The 23,819-nt window shown below is 34.4% G+C and overlaps 1 protein-coding gene across 17 annotated transcripts in view; it reads right to left on the bottom strand.

The window, feature by feature from the left end:
* LOC136832195 (glutamine--fructose-6-phosphate aminotransferase [isomerizing] 2-like) overlaps positions 1-23,819 on the bottom strand; it is a 47,006-nt gene that overhangs the window by 13,386 nt on the left and 9,801 nt on the right. For 8 of the 17 annotated variants that reach the window (XM_067092982.1, XM_067092986.1, XM_067092987.1 and 5 more), the window contains exons 2-6: positions 16,301-16,408; positions 15,418-15,651; positions 13,900-14,066; positions 11,755-11,896; positions 5,427-5,453 (exon numbers count right to left, since the gene is read on the bottom strand). In XM_067092982.1, the coding sequence (XP_066949083.1) occupies positions 5,427-5,453; positions 11,755-11,896; positions 13,900-14,066; positions 15,418-15,651; positions 16,301-16,408 (678 nt within the window). Of the gene's footprint in view, positions 1-5,426; positions 5,454-9,128; positions 9,174-11,754; positions 11,897-13,899; positions 14,067-15,417; positions 15,652-16,300; positions 16,409-23,819 lie in introns of all 17 variants that reach the window. The other 9 variants (XM_067092979.1, XM_067092981.1, XM_067092984.1 and 6 more) reach the window with 3 other exon arrangements.

Genomic DNA, 23,819 nt, shown 5'->3' with positions numbered 1-23,819 from the left:
ATAGTCTGAAAGTCATACAGTGGGCGTATTAAACTTTCAGCCTTACGGTGTCTAACAACTAAATTATCAGTATTCAGCTCTTGAGTGTTTTACATTAAATCTACAAAACCATATGTCATAATTTGACAATTATTTCTTAACAAAATTTGTGGTTTTGTAAAATGCTGAAATGTAGAATCAATGGAAACTTCTCCTACCCAATACTTATGATTGCAGCAAGGTCTCATCTACAAAAAGATTCAATAAATAATAATATCAATAACATAAGAGAAATTCATTAAAAAAAACAAATGAGAAATGGCTAAATCTATTACCTTCCAAGTCTTAAATACCATCAGGAACAGCAGCAGGAGGAAGAGATCGTGGAAGGAGGCAGATGGTATGGATTTGGGAAGAAGTAAAGAGGATCATAATGGATTAGGTTTTGAATAGTCCTGCACATCTCTTTTTGAGCTATTCAAACTTGCTTTTGTAAGCATATTTTATTTACAGCAATTTATCGCTCTTTAAACAAAAGAACATGAAAGCTACAAAATTAAAAGGTAAAATGTTCATTTGTGTATCTTTATACAAAAAATATAAAAATTATAATATTCACAGTACTGTTTACTGTTATGTATCTTTTATAATTTACACTACAATATTACAACTTTTATTTAACCAGACAGTACAAGAAAGATAATACAAAGAGTACTGATTTTTCCTCAGTTACAACAAAGCTACAAGAAAGAAGCAAAAAGAAAAAAAATCAGCCCAGCTTTTAAAAGCATATAACACAGTACCTGTAAAAATTATATGAGGTAATTCAGAATAGAGTATTTACTATGAATCAAAACCCACAACAAAATTAATCAAGGCATACTGAGGAAAGTTTGAATCATTACATTATTCACAAATAAAGTTAAATCAACCTGAATTTTTCTCATATAGAAATAAAGTTATCTTAAAAGCAGCAAAAGAAAAAACTGAGAAAATGCAGATAGAAAATGGACATGACAAAGGTTCGACAAAGCACACCAGTAGGTTGGCAAGGAATGTGAGCTGCTGTCCCTCATGTAGGGAATGAGTGACATTTTGCTTTATTTTTAAAATTATTCTAATCATTTTAAAAGTAAAAATACTTTTAGCAACCTTCAATCATCAGCACCCGTGTGCAGCACTCTACAGTAGTCATAAAAGCTTTAAATTCAAAACTTTTAACAGAACAACGATGTATGCTGCTTCCTTTAAAAGGAGAGCTATACATAACCTGAACACTCATGGGATCCCAAAAAATTGCTCCTCTTGGCGAAATGAACTGTAAAAAGGTTATCTCTTACCAATAGCAGTTTATAATTATCATGGAATAATTAACATATTTTAAAGCACAGTACCAGTAATTTCTTTTATTAACCTGGGGATAAATACAGATGCACAAAATACTATATTACCTGGATGGAATGATAACTTTTCAGTTTCAAAACTTTGTATATAAAAATTAAAAGATCAACCAGTTCATCATAATATTTTTCTCTCAATAAGAAACATACACTGCCATAAATCACCATTTTTGTCCAGCCATATTTATCAAATTCAAGGGCACTTGAGCATTCATAATTTAAGCTTCATCCCTTAGGCAAAATATAACAAACATATAAGACCTCACTACAACAACGACTAATAAGCTCTATGTCATGCTTTAGCAATACCATCATCATAAGCAGAATTTTGTATGTCAAAAGGCAAGATTATCATGTTGGTGTTTCCTTCTACTCGGTATATGATCAATTCTCAAGTTACAGATCAGATGCTCTCAGAAAGATTTTAAAATTTTTTTTCACACAAATGCAGATTATTCAGTGTAAAAACTGACAACCAATGTAGTTTCTCATGGTAGTCAAATCTTTTAAGCTCTACGAAAAAGCAACACCACTGCAGATTTAGACTAAAAATTTTCAATATAAGTAACAAAACAATGAAAACAAAATGCTTCAACTTGGAGTGTATTCTTCACTTAAAATGAAAAATACATGTATAAATGGCTAAAATTACACTTTCTAAAGCTAAACTCTAAATAATTTTCCTATTCCACACAGTATATTCAAGTAGTTTAGTTCAGTTAGGACTGACTCTTAAAAAGGCCAAATGATGCAAGTGTAGAGTTTCTACTAAAATTAAGAAATCTAGAACAGCCATTAACCATTCAAGATTGTCCTTTCACTTACGCCCTTTCTGCACCATGGTAAGCACTTGATTTTACATGGTTCATATGTCATTCCCTAAATCACAGAGCAGAAAGCAATTATGGATACATGTACAGTATTCTCAACATGACAATAGAACAAGAAAGATAGTAATCCATTCAAAATAATTTTGTAGAACTGGCACAAATAAACTTCTTTGCATTTATATGATGTAATTAGATTGTGAAGAATTACAGCTTACAAGAAAAGTGAAGCTTTTCATTCAACTAGGGTCTAAAAGTTGGTACTATGTGTTATTCATATGATTTTGTTCGTTTATATTCATGTAACATGGCCTTTTTTTTTAATAAATGGCGATTCTATTGTGACGAAGGATGCTCAGCAAGTCACTGGCCTTTTGAGCATTTTCCATTATCAATATAAGCTCATTTTCAATAATATTGATAATAATAATAACCAGTGATCATCAGAAAATTCATTTGGTGAGCTATTACCCAAATAAAAGAACAAAGTATTTAATCCTGAGAAATAACCCTGCCCCTCCTTTACAGGGCCATCTCAAAAGGCAAGTTGTCTTCTACCAGCACAAATGCCATGTCCGTGGATGCCCTAGCTCCTACAATGAGAGAATGATGATCCACCTGGCAAGGAGGATCTCCTGCTAGATGCAAGAAGAGGCCATCAGTAATCATGCGAGAAACGCACCGACCACCACCATCAGAAGCATGCCCTGACACAAGATGGCTATGGATATTAATCATCCTTAATATGTATCCTGAAGAAGAAACTTGACACATACAATGCAGGAAACATTTCTCCTTCAAACCAACATATGCCAGCCTGCCAACAATCTATGTAGCTCGATAGCCCAACAAGATCCTACATCCTGAAGAGAAACCTAGATGACTAAATACCAAACAGAGAAACACTCCACTGAAACTGACAATTATTCAAAAGGGCATTAGCCAGCTGTTGAAGAAATATCCAAATAAAAGAATTAAGATACCAATTCTTTAGAATAATTAAGAGAACAACGACCCTTCACTAGACCCTCCAACAAAATACAGATAAGTCACCACTTCATCCTCCTAATAATTTTTTACAAAGAGATGCCTTGTTGACCTGTATGGCTAACCAAATGTTGGTTATGCATTTACATGTAAAGCAGTCATTAATACTGCGACTTTGCCATGACACCAAGGAGACTCCAAGGACAATTTAACACCATTTCCAACTTATACTACATTAAAGGTGAGTACAAATTAAGGGTGCAGTGAAAATTGCATTCCTAGTATAAAACTGTATACAGTAAGGTTTATGGATCACAAAATTGATCTTGTGCCTTTATGTGACTGTATAAAAAGAAATCCCTTTCAACCTATTCAAGTGGGCTTAATTACTATTGAGGGAAGCGATTGCCCTTGGCACATGAGTATGGTAATATATACAACAAGGAAATATCAAATTGGTAACAAGTATAGGACCAATAACATCATTACACCTAGGATACTACTAGGATTATTATCTCAATATCCATTATACTATTATTGTCCAACGAGTTTACCAAGCCACTAACCTTGGTAACATCTGAAAGGCCTTATTTGATCATGATGCTTTTCTGCAAAGCTACCTTTATAGGGTGAGTTCAGCTATTATATATATATATATATATATATATATATATATATATATATATATATATATATATATATATATATATATATATATATATATATATATATATATATATATATATATATATATATATATATACTACAACTTTGCTTCTGCTAGAAGTTATGTCAAATTAATGTTAGCTACAAAATATTTTAAATGCTCATGTACAGGCTATATTACAGGACCTTTGTTATTAATCAGATTTTCCCACTTGGCCAGACCCCCAAAGCCCCTGATAAATTGAGGGGGTTACTGTGTAGTAATAAATTTTGGCTCTAAACATGAGCATCTCTTGCACAGCAGATGCAGCTTTTTACTAATAACTGCAAGACAAATAATCAAAACATGACAGGATACTTTCTGATATATAAGCTAAATTGTAAGTTTAGTAAACAACAGTTAAAAACACTTAAAAATTTTTTTGACAGTTTCTCTTTACCCCCATTATACCGAAATAAAAAATTCACTGAACTGCAATGTCTCTTGACCATTGAGTCATAACAAAATCAAGGAAAAGCAGATAAAGACTACAGTACTCACAACACCATGTTATGCAATGAAACAAGGCTGGCAGAGGACTAGCACAATAAATGTGACAAGAGATTAACTCTTGAAGGGATGTTCCACCCAACATTACCCTAAGCTTTGCTATGTAACAAAAAAGTAATGAGCACATCGTTAATTGAACATGCCAAGGTTTTAGGCATGTGTGAAATAAGAGGATTGTTGACTGTACAGGCACAATCATTTACCTCTAACAGACGGTTACATCAACACTCCCCTGAAGCTCATGCTATCCTGAATGTGTAACCTTCAAAATTACCACAGCTTTTAACAAATGGTTGAATGCAATTAATACAAGCAACTGAACAACTTAAATCTAATACAGATTTCTATCATTATATGAGTTTCAAATAAATTCATATAATGAAAGGTGAATTTATTTACAATAAACTGTGTATGCATATATAAAAATACTATGAAGGGTAGAAGAGCTTAAGAATGAAGTAATTTATGAATAACTGTTTTCAATAAAGTAAATGATAAGTTTTGTTACTATTGGATCAATTCAGCTACATACATGTGGTGAAATTTATACTTCAACTTCTTTATACTTCAACTTCTTTCCAAACTTCTCCATAGTTAAAAAAAGTCTTGGCTTCTATTTTTGGCTTGGATGCAAGATTTGCAACACCATTCCTTAAAGAGAGGGCAACCTAACCCCCTAATTCTTCTACAAAGCCCAGCAGAATGAAAAGTGTAGTGCACACTAAAATCACATCCCAATGTTCATTTTGAAAGCAACAGTAAACCTTGAAAGCCCCTACTTGGTACTGACTATACCATCTGACCCCAAGCATTGCTGTTAAATGCTTATACATTCACTATACCAACGACTTACAAAGCAAATTAGTATTAATGAAAAATCACTGGCAGCATCATGGATACTGCTCAAGGTGAAAAGGTAAAAGAAACCAAATGCCCATGGTTGAGGAAATAGGATTATGATTACACCCTAAAAGGAGATAAAAGAAAAAGAGGTGGCAGAGAAGAAACACTAACTACCTTTCAGTTCCACCTTCTCGGGGGAGTCTGCCAATGATGGTGAGGGTCAGGGCAGGGCAGGAACGGAATGGAGAAGAAAAGTGGTGTTAAAATAAATACAACTTCTAATACATCACTCAAAAATGGAGTCAGTCATAAATAACAAGCAACAACAACAACAGCAATACAATAATAATTAATGCAATGTTATAATAATGTGGTCAGTAAAAGAGTAAACAGCACATTATCTCAAGGGATATACTGTACCATTCATACACAAAGATCATAAAAGAAAATATAACCTGAGACATAACAGATAAAACAAAATAGAAAAATGAGACATGTATAGTATACAGTACATGGAGAATCCATCTTTATAAGATTTTCAACATGGTACCCTCTTCAGATTCCTAAATATAAATGAAAAAATTATAATCCTGGAAAAAAACAAGGTCTAATATCATATAACCACCTGCTAAAAGAAAGATAATGTGCTAAAAAACTTCTTATTTCCACATCACTGTAAAAGAATATGAAAGATGTTCCCACTAAACTACCACAACCACACATTCATAGCAGTTTGACAGATTTCTTAAAAAATTATATCATAAACAATTTCACAGTAAATCTTCAGCATTACCCAGGCATGTACAGTACACTGAAACAGTTCTTCCTAAATCCCATAAATAGCTTTAAACATGTACAATGAATTTATGCTAAAATGATTGAAGGTAAATTAAAAAAAATGGTTTAGTAGTTCCCTGAAGTAATGGAGACTACACAAGAGAGTACTTTTCAAAATCTAATTCTGTTGTTTATTCCAATTTAAGTCTTTCATTTTTCAAAGAACTTCACTGACAACAATTTTCATATAGTGAAAAGTCTGAACAAATACAAATTACAGTTTCAGAGTCCAATAACTAATCAGTCTCACGTCAACTGTCAATAAAAACAAGGGTCAAGATTTGCATGTCTTAGATGGTAAAATAATGATGGAGGTGAATGGAGGACAAACAACCCAAGAAAAACAAACCACAAAATTAGATAAATCAAGCATCACAATCAAGCTTTCAAGCTAAATCTTTAACCTATAAAGAAGTCACAGGATTGAGAAACTGGCCAAAAGACATTTGAGAGCTGAGGTGATTCTTGTCCTCAATAGCTTCATAGGAAATATTTGTTATTGGTTGGAATTCTTATTCATTTAGATTTAAAGCAATTTCTTATTCTAAGAATAAAATGTGATACTTTCTCACTGAAAGAATTCTTAATTTTATCTGTGTGGGTTATACAATTAAACAAATAAGTTTCTTTTAACCAATCAAGCTAAATTACTGAAATAAAAAGATCAACACTAAAAGGTCAAGTAAATTATCATAATTTTGATAATTATTGGCAAGAGCATCTATTTCACTACGAACTCAGGAGGGCTATCAAATGTATTGTATGATAAATCTAATGAGACAAGATTCACCAGAACCAATATAAAATACTATCAATGACCTCTCAAATGTTAGACTTTCAAGATTAAAAAAGCAATAAATAGGTACTGTAAACAGTTGAAGCTACCCTTCTCAATGACTTAAATATCAGAGATGGGAAGGTAAATATAAAAAAAAAACACTGTAGTTAGAAATAAAAGCACATATGGATGTCCTTGTTAGAAAATAGCTAGATCTAAAAGCAGCCATGGTTGTCAGAGATGAATAAAAAAACAAGATCACATATTCAACAAGGCAGCAGGCATTACAGGCTACAGCTTCTTTCAGAAATAGGAAACTATAGCCATCTGTTCAGGTTATAAGCAATGTATGAATCTATAAAAAGAATCCTGAAAATAAATGATAATGAAAACTATAAACAGTATTGAGTAAATGAGGCAATTACCTCATTCTATTTACTGTACCTACATAATTATACATACGGTTCTTAAGCAGCACATTAAGTCCCTTCCCTGCCTTTACCATGCTTTGCACTACTGTGCTTTCAGGATCCTTAGGTTCTTCCATTACTACCTCTCCTTCCTCCCAAGGTTCTCAATTATATACACTTTCACCCATATATGGCTACTGGATCTTCATATGTGACCTGCCAACCTCAAATCCCTTGCCTACGTTTTTGCTTATGCTAACCGTTTTATCGCAAATTCTTTGTATATTCATTTCTTTCCCTTTCAACCCTTCCTACTCCAAATATAATGTATAAATTGTTCATTTCAACAGCATCTACCTCTGTGATCTCACTTGCCTTAAACAGAGACCTCTAATTCAGCTTTTCTCTTATCCTACTACAGGTCTCATCCATCACTTTTTACATCCAAGAGCCTCATCAAATCAATCACTTCCATTTTACCACCATGCATACTGACATTCCATTGGCCATAACAACTCTTGCCAACGCTCAGTTTGAAATTCTCCATTTACGAACGATTTCACTATTTTTACTGTTCTAGGCAGCTTCTCTTCAATGTTACTAAATAACACTATCATTATAACACAATGCCCATTGCATGCACTCTTGACCTCTTTTCCAACCACACAAGTCTGCCCCTAATCATCTCTCTCTCCTCTAATTTCTCTTACTACAGTACTTCGTCCATACAGATATTAAACAAACTTGGAGAAATAACACACCTTTGTCCTATATCAACTTTTCCATTAAATAAGCATAACCTACCACAAGCTTGACTGTTATCATAAATCTTCTACTTGTTCTAAACAAATTAATCTTCTACCCTGTACAGACTTAAAAAAATATATGTATATCTATACATATTTTATTATGGGCTTTTACATTTGTATGGCCCATCCTTCTACCAAAAATGAGATTAAAGTGAACATTTTACAATATTGTACTTCATCAGTTTCCCTTGTGGAATTCTTTAATTATCATATCAAGAACTAGTTTTATGTGACATCAATCTTCTATACTGCATCTGCATTACCTTTCCTGCTTTAAAACAAGATTATTGTTTCTTGCGCTGTGCTTCAAAATGCAGGCAGTTGCTATCTACAGGAAATTGGCATCAATAACCTCATAATAAATGTATGAGTCAGATCCATTCACTGCACATAAAAATGGGAAAATTACTATTCAAAATGTAGGTCATTAAGAATATTTTAGTTATAAATACAGTACAATTTACTTCCCATAAGTCCACAAAAGTGTTGCATTTACACCTGAAAAATTACTTGAAAACCACTAACTGAGAACCCACCCCCTCTTACCCTACCTTCTTAATGACACAAATATCAGTCTGAACAAACTTCAGTATTCATTCTGTTAAGTGGATAAAACAATTTTACGTACAAATTTATCCAAAACTATCTACAGTAATAGTAACTACCGCACTTCTAACATCTAAACAACAAAGATACCAAAAGTGAAGACAGAACTTTTGAAGAAAAACAATACATTACATAATATGTACAGTATTTGCTTTCTCAACTACTGATAAAAAACTACTTGACTTCAAAATAAATGGAGGTACCAAAATTCCAACAAAGACAGATAAATTTCTGATAACAGTAAACACCATGGTTGTACTGATATTACTGCACAAAATTATATCAGGATCTCAAGCTCATTCTGGCATACAATTAAGCCATGCAGTAATGCACCTAAGCTGTTACAGGTAACCAAAGACAAGGAGTATATAATAAAAACTAAGACTGTACATCAGGAATAAAAGCATGCAATTAGATGTGACTAATCCACACTTGCCTCTATCTCTTGTGCCCAGTGCACGCCCTCCGAACTCGAATACATCTTAATATGCAGAGAAATAATGCCAAAGTGTTAGTTACATTCATATAGTTAGTAAACCAACTCAAAAGTTCTCTGTAACACATCTAATAAACTATAGACAAAAATTTGTCTTGTATGGAAAATTCAAAATTTATGGTATTAACACCTTAAAAGTGAACAACCTGATTAATTGTGAAGTTATCACATTGTCATAATCAAATATACATATTGCATATGCATAAATGCTGTTTTCCTGACAGAGGGTAGCTGAGAAAAATCCTGTAGTCACTGCACATCATTTTAAATACACCTGTATCATATATTCCATTCTTGCAATTCATCTCTTCACCAATGCTATGGTTTTTAAAACATCTTTGTCATTTATCATATTCATTCAATCTTCTGACTCTTCCCATACTTCACAAATAGTTCATACCAACAGGTTCCATCAGCATGCATACTTCATTTCCAAAATGAAGAATTGGCTCTATAATTCCTCTACACAATTGAAACTTCCTTCCATAAACATACATCTTTTCCACTTTTTCTAGAGATCTTGCTACCCTTTTTTATCCATTCTACAATTCAACTCTTTATGTCATACATAGCTTTTTCACATTACTCTCAAACATTACTGTAAACTGTCCCAAACTAAATGTAAAAGTAAATCAAATGCTTGGTATGATTTGTATATGTACTTGAGGAAAAATGCAATGAAAGACAGCAAGATGAGAAAAGTGATTGACTGAATAAGTGAATCAATAAAGGTAGGTGGATCTCTGCAAAGTGTGGGAGAAGAGGGGTGTCTATGGATGCCAAAGCTGGAATGTATGAAGTGAATGTTAAGCCATCTCTCTTTTATGAAAATAAAGTGATGATGTTAAAAGTCAGCAACATGAAAAGAGTTAGATGCTGTTCATGTTTAATACATGAACAGAACTTGTATTTCAGATAAGGAGGGTTGAAAGGGACAGGAATTCAACAGATAAATTTTGTGAAAAAATGGATCAAACCATTTTGAGGTGAAAGAAGATAGGATTTTGAAAAGAGCATAATTCAAAAGTTTTGGGAGGAAGAGAAGGGTACCAATTGTGTTAACTGCAGTGGTGACTGCAAAACAGAGGTGAAAGGGTCGTAGTATTTACAGAGCGAGGTGCCCTGCAGAACACATCTTGCTTTATAAATACTATTTTTGTTTTGGAGGTTAAAAAGTGAAGGCTACAGTGACTATTGTTTTGCTTGTTTTAAGAGCCATCTCCTGTCAAAAAATAGTTTCCTGCTGAAAATTCATATATTACAAACACAAACATACATACACACACACACACACACACACACACAACTTATAGATGCTTTAGGCAGCATTTTGTATAAGACTGATAATTCTAAAAATTTTAAGCTGTACACATTGCTATGAAAAAATTTACTAAACATTAAAATTACTATTTAAAAACAGAAATGTCTCTACTACCTGCTCTTTGTAATTTGATGTTTTAAAACAAGCATATATATATTTTAAGCAGCCATGGATTTACTCTGTGCCATTTAACAGCAAATTCTAAATGAAACACCCACAACGTCGACATGTTCTTAGCACTGAGGCACTTTGCTTAATGGAATGGAATTTAGCGCATACAAATGAGGACTGTTCCCTTCACTTACACAGTATATAAATACTGCAAGTATACTGAAGCAAAACTTTGGAGTTGGTTTTCAAATAAAATCAATGTGTTTTCTGTGTAACCGGGGGTCTGTGCTTCTGCAGGTAAGAAAGCCAAAACACCAAAACATTGTGCAATCACAACAATAACTGTAACCATTGATCCAGGTGTAAAAACTAATATAGTATAAGCAATGGGGTATTCCGTAACATTACAGTATCCTAATGTCATTAACATAATGTTTAATAAACATAAATTAATCCAAAACCAATAATATAGCATCCTTATTCTAGTTACATATAAGTCACATAATCATATCTTTATTCTGTATTTTTGCAAGACAATTTTTACACTAAAACAATGTACTGTAAATATTTGCTTCATACTGTAGTGGACAAGATTCAACTGCAAAATACAATCAGTTAAATGAGAGAAATTCTAAATTGCGATTTATATACCATAACTGAATAATTTAGTTGAACTTAACAGATGAATGCACAAAATTCTTAAACCTCCAAATTAAAAAAAAAAATAAATGAGGGTGAAACTACTATAAACTGGAATTTCCACAATTCCCATAATTGCAAAACAGACTTAAGAACTGCAGTAAAACCTGATATGGATAAAACAATTATGAAGTTTTATTCTAAAATATTTGCTAACCAATAAATTTGTCATTTCTTTAACATCTAGAAGAAGGGATTAATACAGTTTAAACGTTTTACAGCTGTATTTGGATTAGTATGCTGTTTTCAAATAAGCAAAACTAAATCTTGAACGGTAAAGCAGCAAATAGACAACACTTCATCCTATTGCTTTGATAAACTAAATAAAAAAAATGAACTTCAAGGAATCTCACCTTGCAAGTGTTAGAGGCATAGGAAACAATATTATAAAACCATATTATACAGTAATTCTCACAAGGATATTAACTGACTTACCTTTGCTGTAGAGGACAGGAATGTGGTCTGTAGCAAGTTTGGTCTTTGTCTTGATCCCCACAAGAAGGGGTGAGCCTCGGCGAGTTGCTACAACCTCGCCAGGGAAATGCTTGCTCTTGAAGCATAAGGCAAAAGCACCTTCCTATATTAATAAAATGGGGAAAAAATATAATCAAAACCCTGAAAATAACATCCCATAATCTTCATACTCCTTTATATATACATATATATATATATATATATATATATATATATATATATATATATATATATATATATATACATATATACATATATATATATATATATATATATATATATATATATATATATATATATATATATATATATATATATATATATATATATATATATATATATATATATACACACACACACACACACACATATATATATATATATATATATATATATATATATATATATATATATATATATATATATATATATATATATATATATATATATATATATACACACACACAGGAATTATAACTGATACACACTTATGTCCCATATGACATATAATATATATATACCAAATTCAACAATCTATCATATTTTTTTATATATATATATAACTTACATTTGAATTATAACTGATAAGATGCACTGTCCCAATTATAATTTCCAAATTCAACAATCTATCAATTTTTTTAGACCTAAGGTCTGAGAATACAAGGTCAGATTATATGTGTATTATAATTTCCTCTGGCTTGTTCCATGATAATAGTGGCTAATATCTGAGAATACAAAATAGTTATATGTGTATTCAATCGCTCCTGTGGGCTTGTTCCATATGAATAGAGCTCATCTTCTGAATAATAATAATAATATATATATATATATATATATATATATATATATATATATATATATATATATATATATATATATATATATATATATACATAATCTCTAATCCAGTGTTATCAATGACAAAAAATGCTGTATTCAGGCAGAGTTCATCCTTTAACAGTAGAATCAAAGCATATCCTAGTGCAATAAGCTTTTACAAAAGCAGCCAATTCATATAACCCACTAAAGGTTCATAAGCATCTTGTCATCACCAACTCACCCTCTTAGGCACTTTGTACCATTCACTTACGTCTTGTGCGAGTTGATGACGATAGTTGTGGCGACCTCAGTCGACAGAAATGACTCAATCAATGAGCTTTCATCACTCGGCGGCACTCTCGCGTGCATCCTAGACACAACGCCCTCCAACCTTGTCTAGCCTACACTCGTTAGTCTGACTATCTTCTTTTATCAAACTACTGTAAATTTAACTAAATAAAAGTGTGACAAGATACGACAGAGTACGCGTATGCAGAGGGAGGGGAAAATTGTTTGTTAAAGATTCATTAAAGATTTAAGTGACAGTTTTTAAAACTCAGAGAATAAAACGATGGCAATAAAAGCTACAACTTTCTCCATTCTAAGCGACTGTGTGACTAACTGTATGATGCTTGTGGTATAGCTTTTTATTTTTATATTTACTCTTTTAACCGAGTCGGGGAAACGTCTGGGACATTGGTCTGTGGTAATACACAACACGTGAGGCTAAACTGCTCAGGCCCAGCGTCTTCGCATTTGGAGTGAAAGGGAGTTTCTACCCGCTTGGAGCAAGAGTTGAGAGAGTGAAAGTGGTCGACAGAGATCCATAACTACTTCTGGTTGCCTGTTCGGTTACCAACTGCAGGTGGGGCTTCGGGAAGCTGGGGGTATCAATGTTGTTTGTTTGTTGATTTTTAATCGATTTGAAGCCGGATTGTTAGTTCTTAATCACACACAAGCACAATGTATATATATATATATATATATATATATATATATATATATATATATATATATGTATATATATATATATATATATATATATATATATATATATATATATATATATATATATATATATCAGTAGTGTACAAGGCACTCGTGATTCATAAAGAACTTGACCAGCGGTCCATACGCCCATGAATATTCATGCAGGATTAACAGAATAAATTAATCCTCATGTCATGTACGGGAAAATAAATTGCCGTGGAAAATGTTGAGAGAGAGAGAGAGAGAGAGAGAGAGAGAGAGAGAGAGAGAGAGAGAGAGAGAGAGAGAGAGACTTACCAACTGCTGGATGACTTGCTCAACCAATTCCCTGAAGGAATAAGTTGGGTGAAGACTGTGGATGTGTTTGATCAACTTGGCAATGACCTCGGTGTCTGTGTCCGACTCGAATTTGTGTCCCTTCTGAACCAGGAATTGCTTGACGTCTTTGTAGTTTGTGATGATACCTGCAGGAAGACGAATATAAACAACATTGAGAAGAAATGACAATAATTTTACAGTTGTAGCAGTTTTCACAACTTTACAACATCATTAATCCCCTCCATTTTCAAAACAGAGAAAGAAAAATGAGAGAAATCGAACAGAGTTTCGGGGCATATTTTTTCTATCCCTTCTACATAAATATTATACAATATAATAATATTAGTAGTAGCAGTAGTAGTAGTAGTAGTAGCAGTAGTAGTAATTAAACTAAAAGACACATGGAAACAAGCATAACCTAGCGCACTACACTTCGACGCTTGGGATAGAAAAAAAAAACTAAATAATCCATATATACAGTGGTTTGCTCAAGGCCAGTGTGTTTGTTTTAACTGTGTTCCATTTCTTTTGTAAGGGATGCTGCTTGTCAGAGTTCCTCACGGTCAAAGACAGATAGATAGATGAGTATAAAAACTGAGCTCTGGTTGTAGCGGAATCACAGTCATAAGAGTAATTACAATGCAGTTTTAGTTTGGGGTTAAAATTACGAGAGCAACTTACCACTACAAACAAAACGTTTAATTCAAATAACCCTGACACTAAACACGCAAAGGCACCGACACAGAAGAGCATCGACTGAAACGCTGCGAATCATTTGAGATGAAAGTGACGTTTACTTATGCACCCTGACTCACAGTAAGAACCACTTGGGAAACATAACTGTTCTCTACGTAATCACATTCTCGTTATGTATTTGGAGATGGAAGCAGTTCGAGGTGACCTTTAACCCCTCCTACCCACTCTTCTCCCCACCCCCCAATCTAATCCGCAGCCAATCGTCCCCCCGAAAAGAACAGGTAGGCAGACCCGCAGACCCTTCACCGTTAAGCCTGGCATTTCCTGGATGCTGATCAGTGATCCCTCTCCGAGTTCTGAAATCTCTTCATCTTGAGGAATTCGCACTTTTGTTTTCGTTAATGATGTACGAAATGCAAAAATATAAATCTCCAGATTTGGAAATAAAAACTGAGGTGGTTTAAATATTTCACAACAAAAAAACATTAGTAGTACTCTTGACTTATCCCCCCCCAAAATTTGCAGATTATTTTAGCACTGCAACATTATGAAAAACAATATCTTTTTCAAGACAAACCTTTATGCCTATGATCCTAAGGGCCCATAAACACAAAACTAACAGATGAAATTCTTTTATTTCAGCCGAGACTACTTTAGTCGGGATCGACGGGATATGGGGAGGGAGGTAGAACGGTTACAGGTTTGCCTGCGCATGCCCAGTGGGGAATAAAACTAGCACGCGGATCACAAGCACGTGAAGTCGTGTACATATACGGTATGTTTCCGTCCTTGACAACTTACCATTGTGGACGACGACGAACTCATTTGCCTCATTGGACCTCTGGGGATGAGAGTTGATGTCCGATGGCACACCGTGGGTTGCCCACCTGGTATGGGCGATGCCAATGTGCGTCTCGAGTTCCTGTTCGAAGCCGAGAGAGTCCTTCTGGGATTCGATCTTGTCTCGGAGGCGCTTGACCTTGCCCGTCTGCTTGACCAAAGTCACCCCGCCATCTACGGTGTCGATACCTACACCTGGAAGTGAAAGAAGCGAGCAAGCAAGCATTATTTAAACGTGTTTGGTGCGATATTTGTGATGGCATGGAAGGACCGCGCTTGCAAGAAAACAGGAAGACCGGGGAAAATGTACAAAAGAAAGACATATTTTCAAGTAACATCTGACTATTGAAGATTAGGTAAAAGGGAATTGGGAATGACAAAAGAATTAATAGTATATCTTAGTAAATAGACTGTGACAAAAAAATGGAAAACCACAAAATCATAGAGTAAAACGAAAAGTTGAAATGTAATATAAATATTCGTATACACAATAATAATTTCCATTAAACTATGCAAGGGGATAATATGCCATGTCCGTATATCAGTTTTTTGCATGCAACGAATACCCTCAGGTTATGAACTCTACAACTAATTGCCACAAAATCTTGAAGAAGAAATTCCAAGTAACATAATGTACTTGATATACTAGAAGCACGATGCAATTGCAAAACGACCTTCATACTGTAGTCATTTACGAAGAGAGAAATATATTAATATCCTGTAACAGGGGTAAAAGGAACGTCAGTTACACTGGCAAATCATGCGAGCATGAGCCCGCGCTGGAACAACTCCAACTTAACCCAAAAACAACAAAAAAAGGCTTTGTAATTCAGGTAAGTCTTACCTGCGGAGTCATAGCCGCGGTACTCGAGTCTCTCCAGGCCACGAATAAGAAGTTCCAAGATTTCCTCCCTCTTCTTGGGAGTCAGATAGTTCAAGTAAGCGAAGATTCCTGCGAAACAAAAAGAAAATGTCATGAGTACAAGAGTATTATTACAGTGATGCCAATCTGCTTGACACATGAATCAGGATACAATTTCATCTCTCTCTCTCTCTCTCTCTCTCTCTCTCTCTCTCTCTCTCTCTCTCTCTCTCTCAGCATGGACTTATTACAAATTAATCTTATCATTAATCTGTATAAAACTACATTAACGCTGTTATACCAGTCGTGGCAAATAGTAAACTAAATTACAGTTGTTTCAAAACTATACTCCGCAGCATAAAAAAACAACCGGGTTATATACCTAATACAAACACGAACAAAGATTCGCCGAAAGGTGTTTTCAACAAAAACTCGTTTTAGTGACTGGTAACGTATTAACAGACATAAACTAGGTCCAAGGATATAACTAAAAAGGTTGATCCCACTGTTTATGCTTTCTATATTCATATAGCCACCATTCCTTCACATACATACACAGTTACATACAAACATGTTTCATGTCTTGCTTGAATTGTTCTGACTTCAGATTTTATTTCTACTTAAACTTTTACTCCATATTTTAGCACTTGTTTTATCTCCCTTCTATGAAGCAACTCTTGGCTTGCTCTCTTGACGTGTGTGTGTGTGTGTGTGTGTGTGTGTGTGTGTGTGTGTGTGTGTGTGTGTGTGTGTGTGTGTGTGTGTGCGCGTGTGCGTGTGTGTGCGCGCGCGCGCGAGTGTGTGTTTTAAGTGAACAAAGCATCACTTGATATAATAAAACTGTAAAGATTAAGAACATGATTTCACAAAGAAACACACACGGTCGAAGAGCACAATGATTCAGAGAGCAACTGAAACTTATCATTACTGATAACTTCAAGAAATGATCCACAACACGTGATGAATTCTTAAGTCTAAAGGAAAAAATCCATCAACCCCATAAGAAGAATAATAAACACGGCAGTATTTTACACGATCAGTGTATCAGTGTTCAGTGTTCGTTGCCTTAAAACAGCCTAACCTGAATACATAAACTTAGTCTCCCTTCCTTTCATGTAACCGTTAACTTGAAAGTACTGTTTTCATAGATAAACGACACTGAAATTAACTCGTCTCTCCGACGAAAGTAACTTTATCGGCAATTAAAAGGATTTACTCTTCTTATGTTTTACTGCCTTATTCCATTTATCGACGTCTGAGCATAGGGATATATAATATATATATATATATATATATATATATATATATATATATAATTATATATATATATATATATATATATATATATATATATATATATATATATATTATATATATATATATATATATATATATATATATATATATATATATTGTCGTTTAAGCATCTGATAAGTCTTTCATAGTTTATCAGAATTCGTTTGCTTTATCAAGAATCTGAGTGTCATTTTTGAGACTAGTTATTTTTGCTGCATATCGGTCTCAGATAAAGGATTTCCACTTAATAGTACTACTGTCAAGTGTTAAGGAAAATATGCATAAACAGGTCAGCAATTATCCCTCTTTATCAGAGAGAGAGAGAGAGCGTGTAACGTTATCAGGTTATTGTACTGTCCTCATCAATTCCGTTGTTAACTGATGATACAACCTAGCGTTTAGGAAGACTTCAGACGTTCATAACACTGCCCCTAAACATCCAAGCAGGTTTTGTCATTCAACTGCTACCGTTCCCACAAAACCTCTATAAACGTCAGCAGGGAAATTAAGAAAACAAAAATGACAAACGTCAGCAAGGAAAAAGGTCTGCCAACATCAGCCTGGAACACAGGAGTATGGTAATGCCAAACAAGGCCAAGTAGTCGAACCTTTCGCTCCGTCCATTCGAAGGACTTCCTCTTGCAAGAACGTGTTTTGTTCACCTTTAGCCCGATGGCTCTTTGTTGTTGGATGGGAGCTTGCTCTTGTTAACATAACGGAGCAAGAAGAGGAGTCCCGTTAATGGGATATTGCATACAGTGCTTCTTGCGTGGCACACGAGGGATGGTACGCCATTTTTTTTTAGTGGCACTGCTTTTTGCCTTTTACTTTCCTTCCGTTCCTTTTTGTTTTCTCCCATCTTTAGGCTGTTCAACTTCTTTAACTCTGGCTAGCTCTAGTTGTCATCTTTCATTTGAAAATAAATCCTTCGAGCAAGCTCTTCGAGTGCCTAGAATTGATTCGGCGGCCTCGTTTTAATAACGATGATAATGATCTAATGGTCTCATACATGCGTTAAATGTAATGTTAACATGATGCCATAAAGTTATAAAATCGAGAGGTTAAGAGATCTCTGTGGTTCGAATGATAATAATATAATAATGATAACAATTGGGTACTAAAAATGAACAGTCATATCGATGCACTAGCTGAAAGTTCAATTAGGGCTACTAAAACTTTGGCACTGTCTGCCCTTCAGCTTATAAATGATTAACATATTTTCAGTGTGAGTTCAGAATTACACCAAAGAAAAGTAAACATTAACAAACTATAAAAATGACAGCAACCAGGGTACGAGCCAAAGTTCAAGTGATCGATTAACGGCGCTTGTTGAAAGAGCCAATCTCCAGGCATATGAAAACGCAGCCTGGTCAAATTATCCAAGTTCTTCTGACGACCTACTTTGATTTTTGCAAGTATTGCTCCCCATCGTTGCCAGCAATCCGGCTGTGATCTACTGTACCCACACCGAGAGCCTATTCATGAGAGAACAGATGACCCGCAGGAAAAAATGCAGCTTTATGGGTCTCAAAAACAGATCTTCAAATCGTTACTTTCACCCGCTATGGATCTTCCGCGTGCACTGCATGTCAATGGTTATCATCAAAGTAGCTTGGACTTTTTTCAATTTGAAGGCTACTTCAGCTCCCACTAGTTTTTAGGCTGCTCTAAATACACGTGGAGAAAAATAATTGTAAAATGACCACTTAGGTTTTCGAAAAGAAGGCTGGAAGGTTTTTGAGTAGGTGGAACTACAAACGTTGTAAAAACTTACGCACAAAATGTAAAGTTCACTGCAATGTAATTTGCAATAAAAAAATTTTTTGTAGCTTATGCCTGGCCCCTTGTCCATGTGTAAGATTCTAAAAAGCTGAGCCACTGGTTTCACAGTCCGTTATTTTAATTGCATTAACTCCACACCAACACTAGGTGGCATAAGCGGTAAAATAGTAATTCAGAGACATGGTAACCTTGGAAACGTAGTATTGTAAACATTATCTAAAAAGCTGAACCCTTTCAGGAGGTAACTCCAGACGGCGACAACCTTCAGATTCTTAGAAAGCTTTTTAGCGATGAGGTTGCTATAGCTCTATCTTAACAATAATCCTCCAAGTATATCTTTTACTGCTAAGGATTCGGTCTCAGTTGTTACCATTAAACTACCGTAGGTATGATTATTATTATTTGATTATTATTAATGATTATGAACCCACTTTGGCGGCAAGATTAAAGACAAACTTTCAAGGAGACCAAACTAAAGGTTATTGGGATAAGTTCTGCTGCATTCTTGTGGTCAACCGACGGCTAGAAATCGTACAGGGTCTTGCCGGAAGACGATACTGAACAAGTGACTGGTTACCCTTGACAGATACTCTGGACATACAATCACAACATTTAGGATTATGCGCTTTGGCTTCGAATTAAACGGAAGGTTGTAAACCTTTCCAGTGTGAAGACTCACTTCTAGGTTTTAATCTCTTAACAGACCTGTCACGAACCGAGCGTACGCAAGGATACACAAACACGCTCTCTCACTCTCTGGTTTATGAAAATTTTTTTTTTTTTTTGCAATTATACACTGTAAATTTCCGTCGTAGCCAAGGTGTTGAAGTCAAAATCCCAAGAACCATTATATATATATATATATATATATATATATATATATATATATATATATATATATATATATATATATATATATATATATATATATATAATATATATATATATACATATGTGTGTGCACGTGTGTACATGTGTGCGTGTGCATATAATAAAATAAATAAATTTATATATATCTATACAAAGATATATATATATATATATATATATATATATATATATATATATATATATATATATATATATATATATATATATCAATAAGCCGTTCAGTTTAGGCTAGTAGGAAGCGAATTCAGAGAAAAACAAGACAACATTCACAGCCAGGTATATCCTTTAACCGCTGAATCAAGGACGAACCTCTCAGCAGAAAACTTTAAAATCCTCTTCCTGTGCCTCAACAAAACCTGCATCAGAAGGGCGTCACCACACTAATTTGTATCTGGTATGGACCCTCCAGCACCAGGGTCCTTCGGTTCCCCCACTTCTTCCGCAACATCTAGACCCAAACACTTCCGAATTTTACGCTTTTTCATGTTACCCCTGCTTCCATTTTCTCCACAACGTCAGACCACCTAAAAACATTCTGATTCGTCCTTCTCCCCATGCCAGTCTCTAACCCTCCGTCGTACCAAACATTTCCGTTTTCAGTAACAAGTTTCGTAAACAGACTTGCCTTTATTGCGTCCTTCTGTTTGGAAATTTCAGACTGAAGTCCATACTGCAGTCAGCAGACTATGAAACAAAAGCAACTGAAACTTCGAAACTGCATAGGAAACATGCCGTAGATATTTCCCATGGATCAGTTGGATTTTAAGGATTTTTTTTAAGTCACTGTTTGACTGTGGTGAAGGGCATGGGGCTAACAGCCTCATCCCAAAAGAACATCTGAATATCTCACAACTAGGTGGCTTGTACTTCTTGGAGAATCCCTTCTTTGGGTAAAAGGTTCCTTGAAAAGGGAGGAGACATAAGTCTTTGGAATCCTCACCTCCTGAACAGTCAATATAAGGCAAAAGACATCATCTAAAAAGGCAGATAGATCATGACCACGCTGCCTTGTCGGCTTCATTATTATGGAGTTGAGGATCCGCATTGTGACTTTATTGTGTTGCGAAGGAATAATAACGCTGTCGAGAACACCTGAGTACTGATAAGTTCACCTGCAAAACATATGATCATAATTCTCCCATTTTCTTTTTTTCATTTTAGTTGCTGTCGCGTAAGTTTCGTGTCCTACTTTTTCACGTTGTTTTGATTTATTATTATCAAGTTCAGTTTTCATACCCTTACACTCTCGTGGATCTGCCGTGAAATAATTTCTATGTAACAGTGGCCCGCAGGCAATAAATTTAGCAGATTGGTTTGTGGTTCCTCTTTCAAGAGATTTCAGTTACAAACACATTCTTTCCTTGGTTTTTTTAATGGTCCCGGTCCTTTTATCATATTATTCGTTTATATATTAACAAACGACGGCTATTCTAGTTGGATGAGGATGAAAGCCTTGACAATATGAGGCCTTTGGTGCTTGAGTTTTATTGCTAAAAATCATAGTACAAATACATCATATATATATATATATATATATATATATATATATATATATATATATATATATACATATATATATATATATATATATATATGATGTTGGATGAGGATGAAAGCCTTGACAATATCACTTGAGTTTTATTACTAAAAATCATATACAAATACATCATATATATATATATATATATATATATATATATATATATATATATATATATAATATATATATATATATATATATATATATATATATATATATATATATTGTATAACAAACTTACGACCACAAAATACATTAAACACACACACTAAAGACCGGTCTATTGATAAAACTTTACGGACACCTGCTGCTACACCTGTTCTAACCAGAATATGAACAGGTGCAACAAATGAACAGATGAGGATTCCTCTACATACGTGTCCACTCGGCGAACCGGTTTTTTCAAGATCACGGTTGTGATGTAGTCATAAAAATTATGCGAAGTATGAATACTGACAAGAAAGTATGAAAACTAAAGTGGAAGTATGATCACTGAACACCAAAAAATCCTAAATATCTACCAAATGTTTCCCTACATCTAGCTACAGAAAAAGAGCAAGATCGACATTACTTTTAAGTTCCGTAGCCCCAATCAAACGACGATGAACTGAACTAAAAAGTGGAGCCGACGAAGGCAAAACGGAATTCCATATAAGTCTCACGTTAACGTTTCAAAAATTATGCTTGTGGAATAGATAGGTAACTTTTTTAATTGTGACTTCTGAAACATACAAGAGGCAGCTTTACTGGCATCTAAAACGGTGCTGTGGCTAGTCCAATGAATAAGATCTTGACCACAGAATTGATTTGGAATTTAAAAGGAGAACGGAATTACATATATCATAGCTCGGATACTGTTCATAGAGCGGTAACCTAAGGTGTAATCATTCACTATTGAGGCAGCTTTTGAATAGACAACTAGCAACTAACGACGACATTACTAGGCCTAAACCCCCACACACTCCTACGGATCCTCTACTTTCACAAATACAATCTCGACGTAGGCGCCATGGAGCTATCCAACAATACAACGCGTGGATTCAAGATAACGGATTTCGCAAGATCATTAAGACTCCGAAAGAGAAGACTATCTTGCTACTACTATTTATACCTTTTTTTTAATAACTACCCCTTTCAATTTTATTCATCGGTTTTAAGACCCAACCCTTTAACTAATTTGTTTTTAACCGAACACTCACAAAGTGCCAACCTTTAACTGAGGAGTCATTTTACAAAGTGCAAAAGCTCAAGCTGCACTGAATATAATTATCTTTATAGGTGGAAATTTTATAAAACCAGTTTTCGATACATGATCTATCATAATAATATCTTTGTCAAATGGCCGCTGCAGGTTGGACTGACGCTATGTTTTTGGCTAAATTCAAAGACGTAGTCACTTCGAGCTAGCCATACGCAAATGATTCTTTCTTTTTTTGAGTTCCTTTAAGAATAAAGTTAATGCCCAAACAATTTTTTAATATATCTGTGTGTGCGTTTCTCTGTCGACAATTCTTCTTAATATATCTGTGCGTGCGTTTGTCTATCTACAGTTTTCCTTAATATGTGTGCGTTTGTCTGTGTACCTGTCTGTCTCCGTACAAGAGCGCTGGACACATCATGGAATCTCACTTTCATGAACATTTTTCAGTATCTTAGTTTACTGAAGACTGTTCCATATACTTGCTTATGTAACATGTGACCTACTGTATTCAGACTTAAGTACGAAAAATGAAGAATAGGCTACCAGTGATAAAGAGGTCTGCAATGCCGTTCAGTATATATGAGGGAATGAAAATAAATATGGAAATCAAAATGATTTTGAGTCTAGAAACATTCCCCAGACGTGGCAGGCGCCTGGTTTCTTTATCATGAGATGGGTGTGGTTGAAGAAACCGTTTAAAGACCTTGGAGAAACTGGTTGGTTGAACAACACTAGACAGGCAGACATACAAGGAGAGAGAGAGAGAGAGAGAGAGAGAGAGAGAGAGAGAG

Source organism: Macrobrachium rosenbergii, chromosome 49 (assembly GCF_040412425.1).
Source record: "Macrobrachium rosenbergii isolate ZJJX-2024 chromosome 49, ASM4041242v1, whole genome shotgun sequence".
NCBI classification, from domain to species: domain Eukaryota; kingdom Metazoa; phylum Arthropoda; class Malacostraca; order Decapoda; family Palaemonidae; genus Macrobrachium; species Macrobrachium rosenbergii.
The sequence above is the reverse complement of the archived record's forward strand: the minus strand, read 5'-3'. Positions and strand labels throughout refer to the sequence as shown.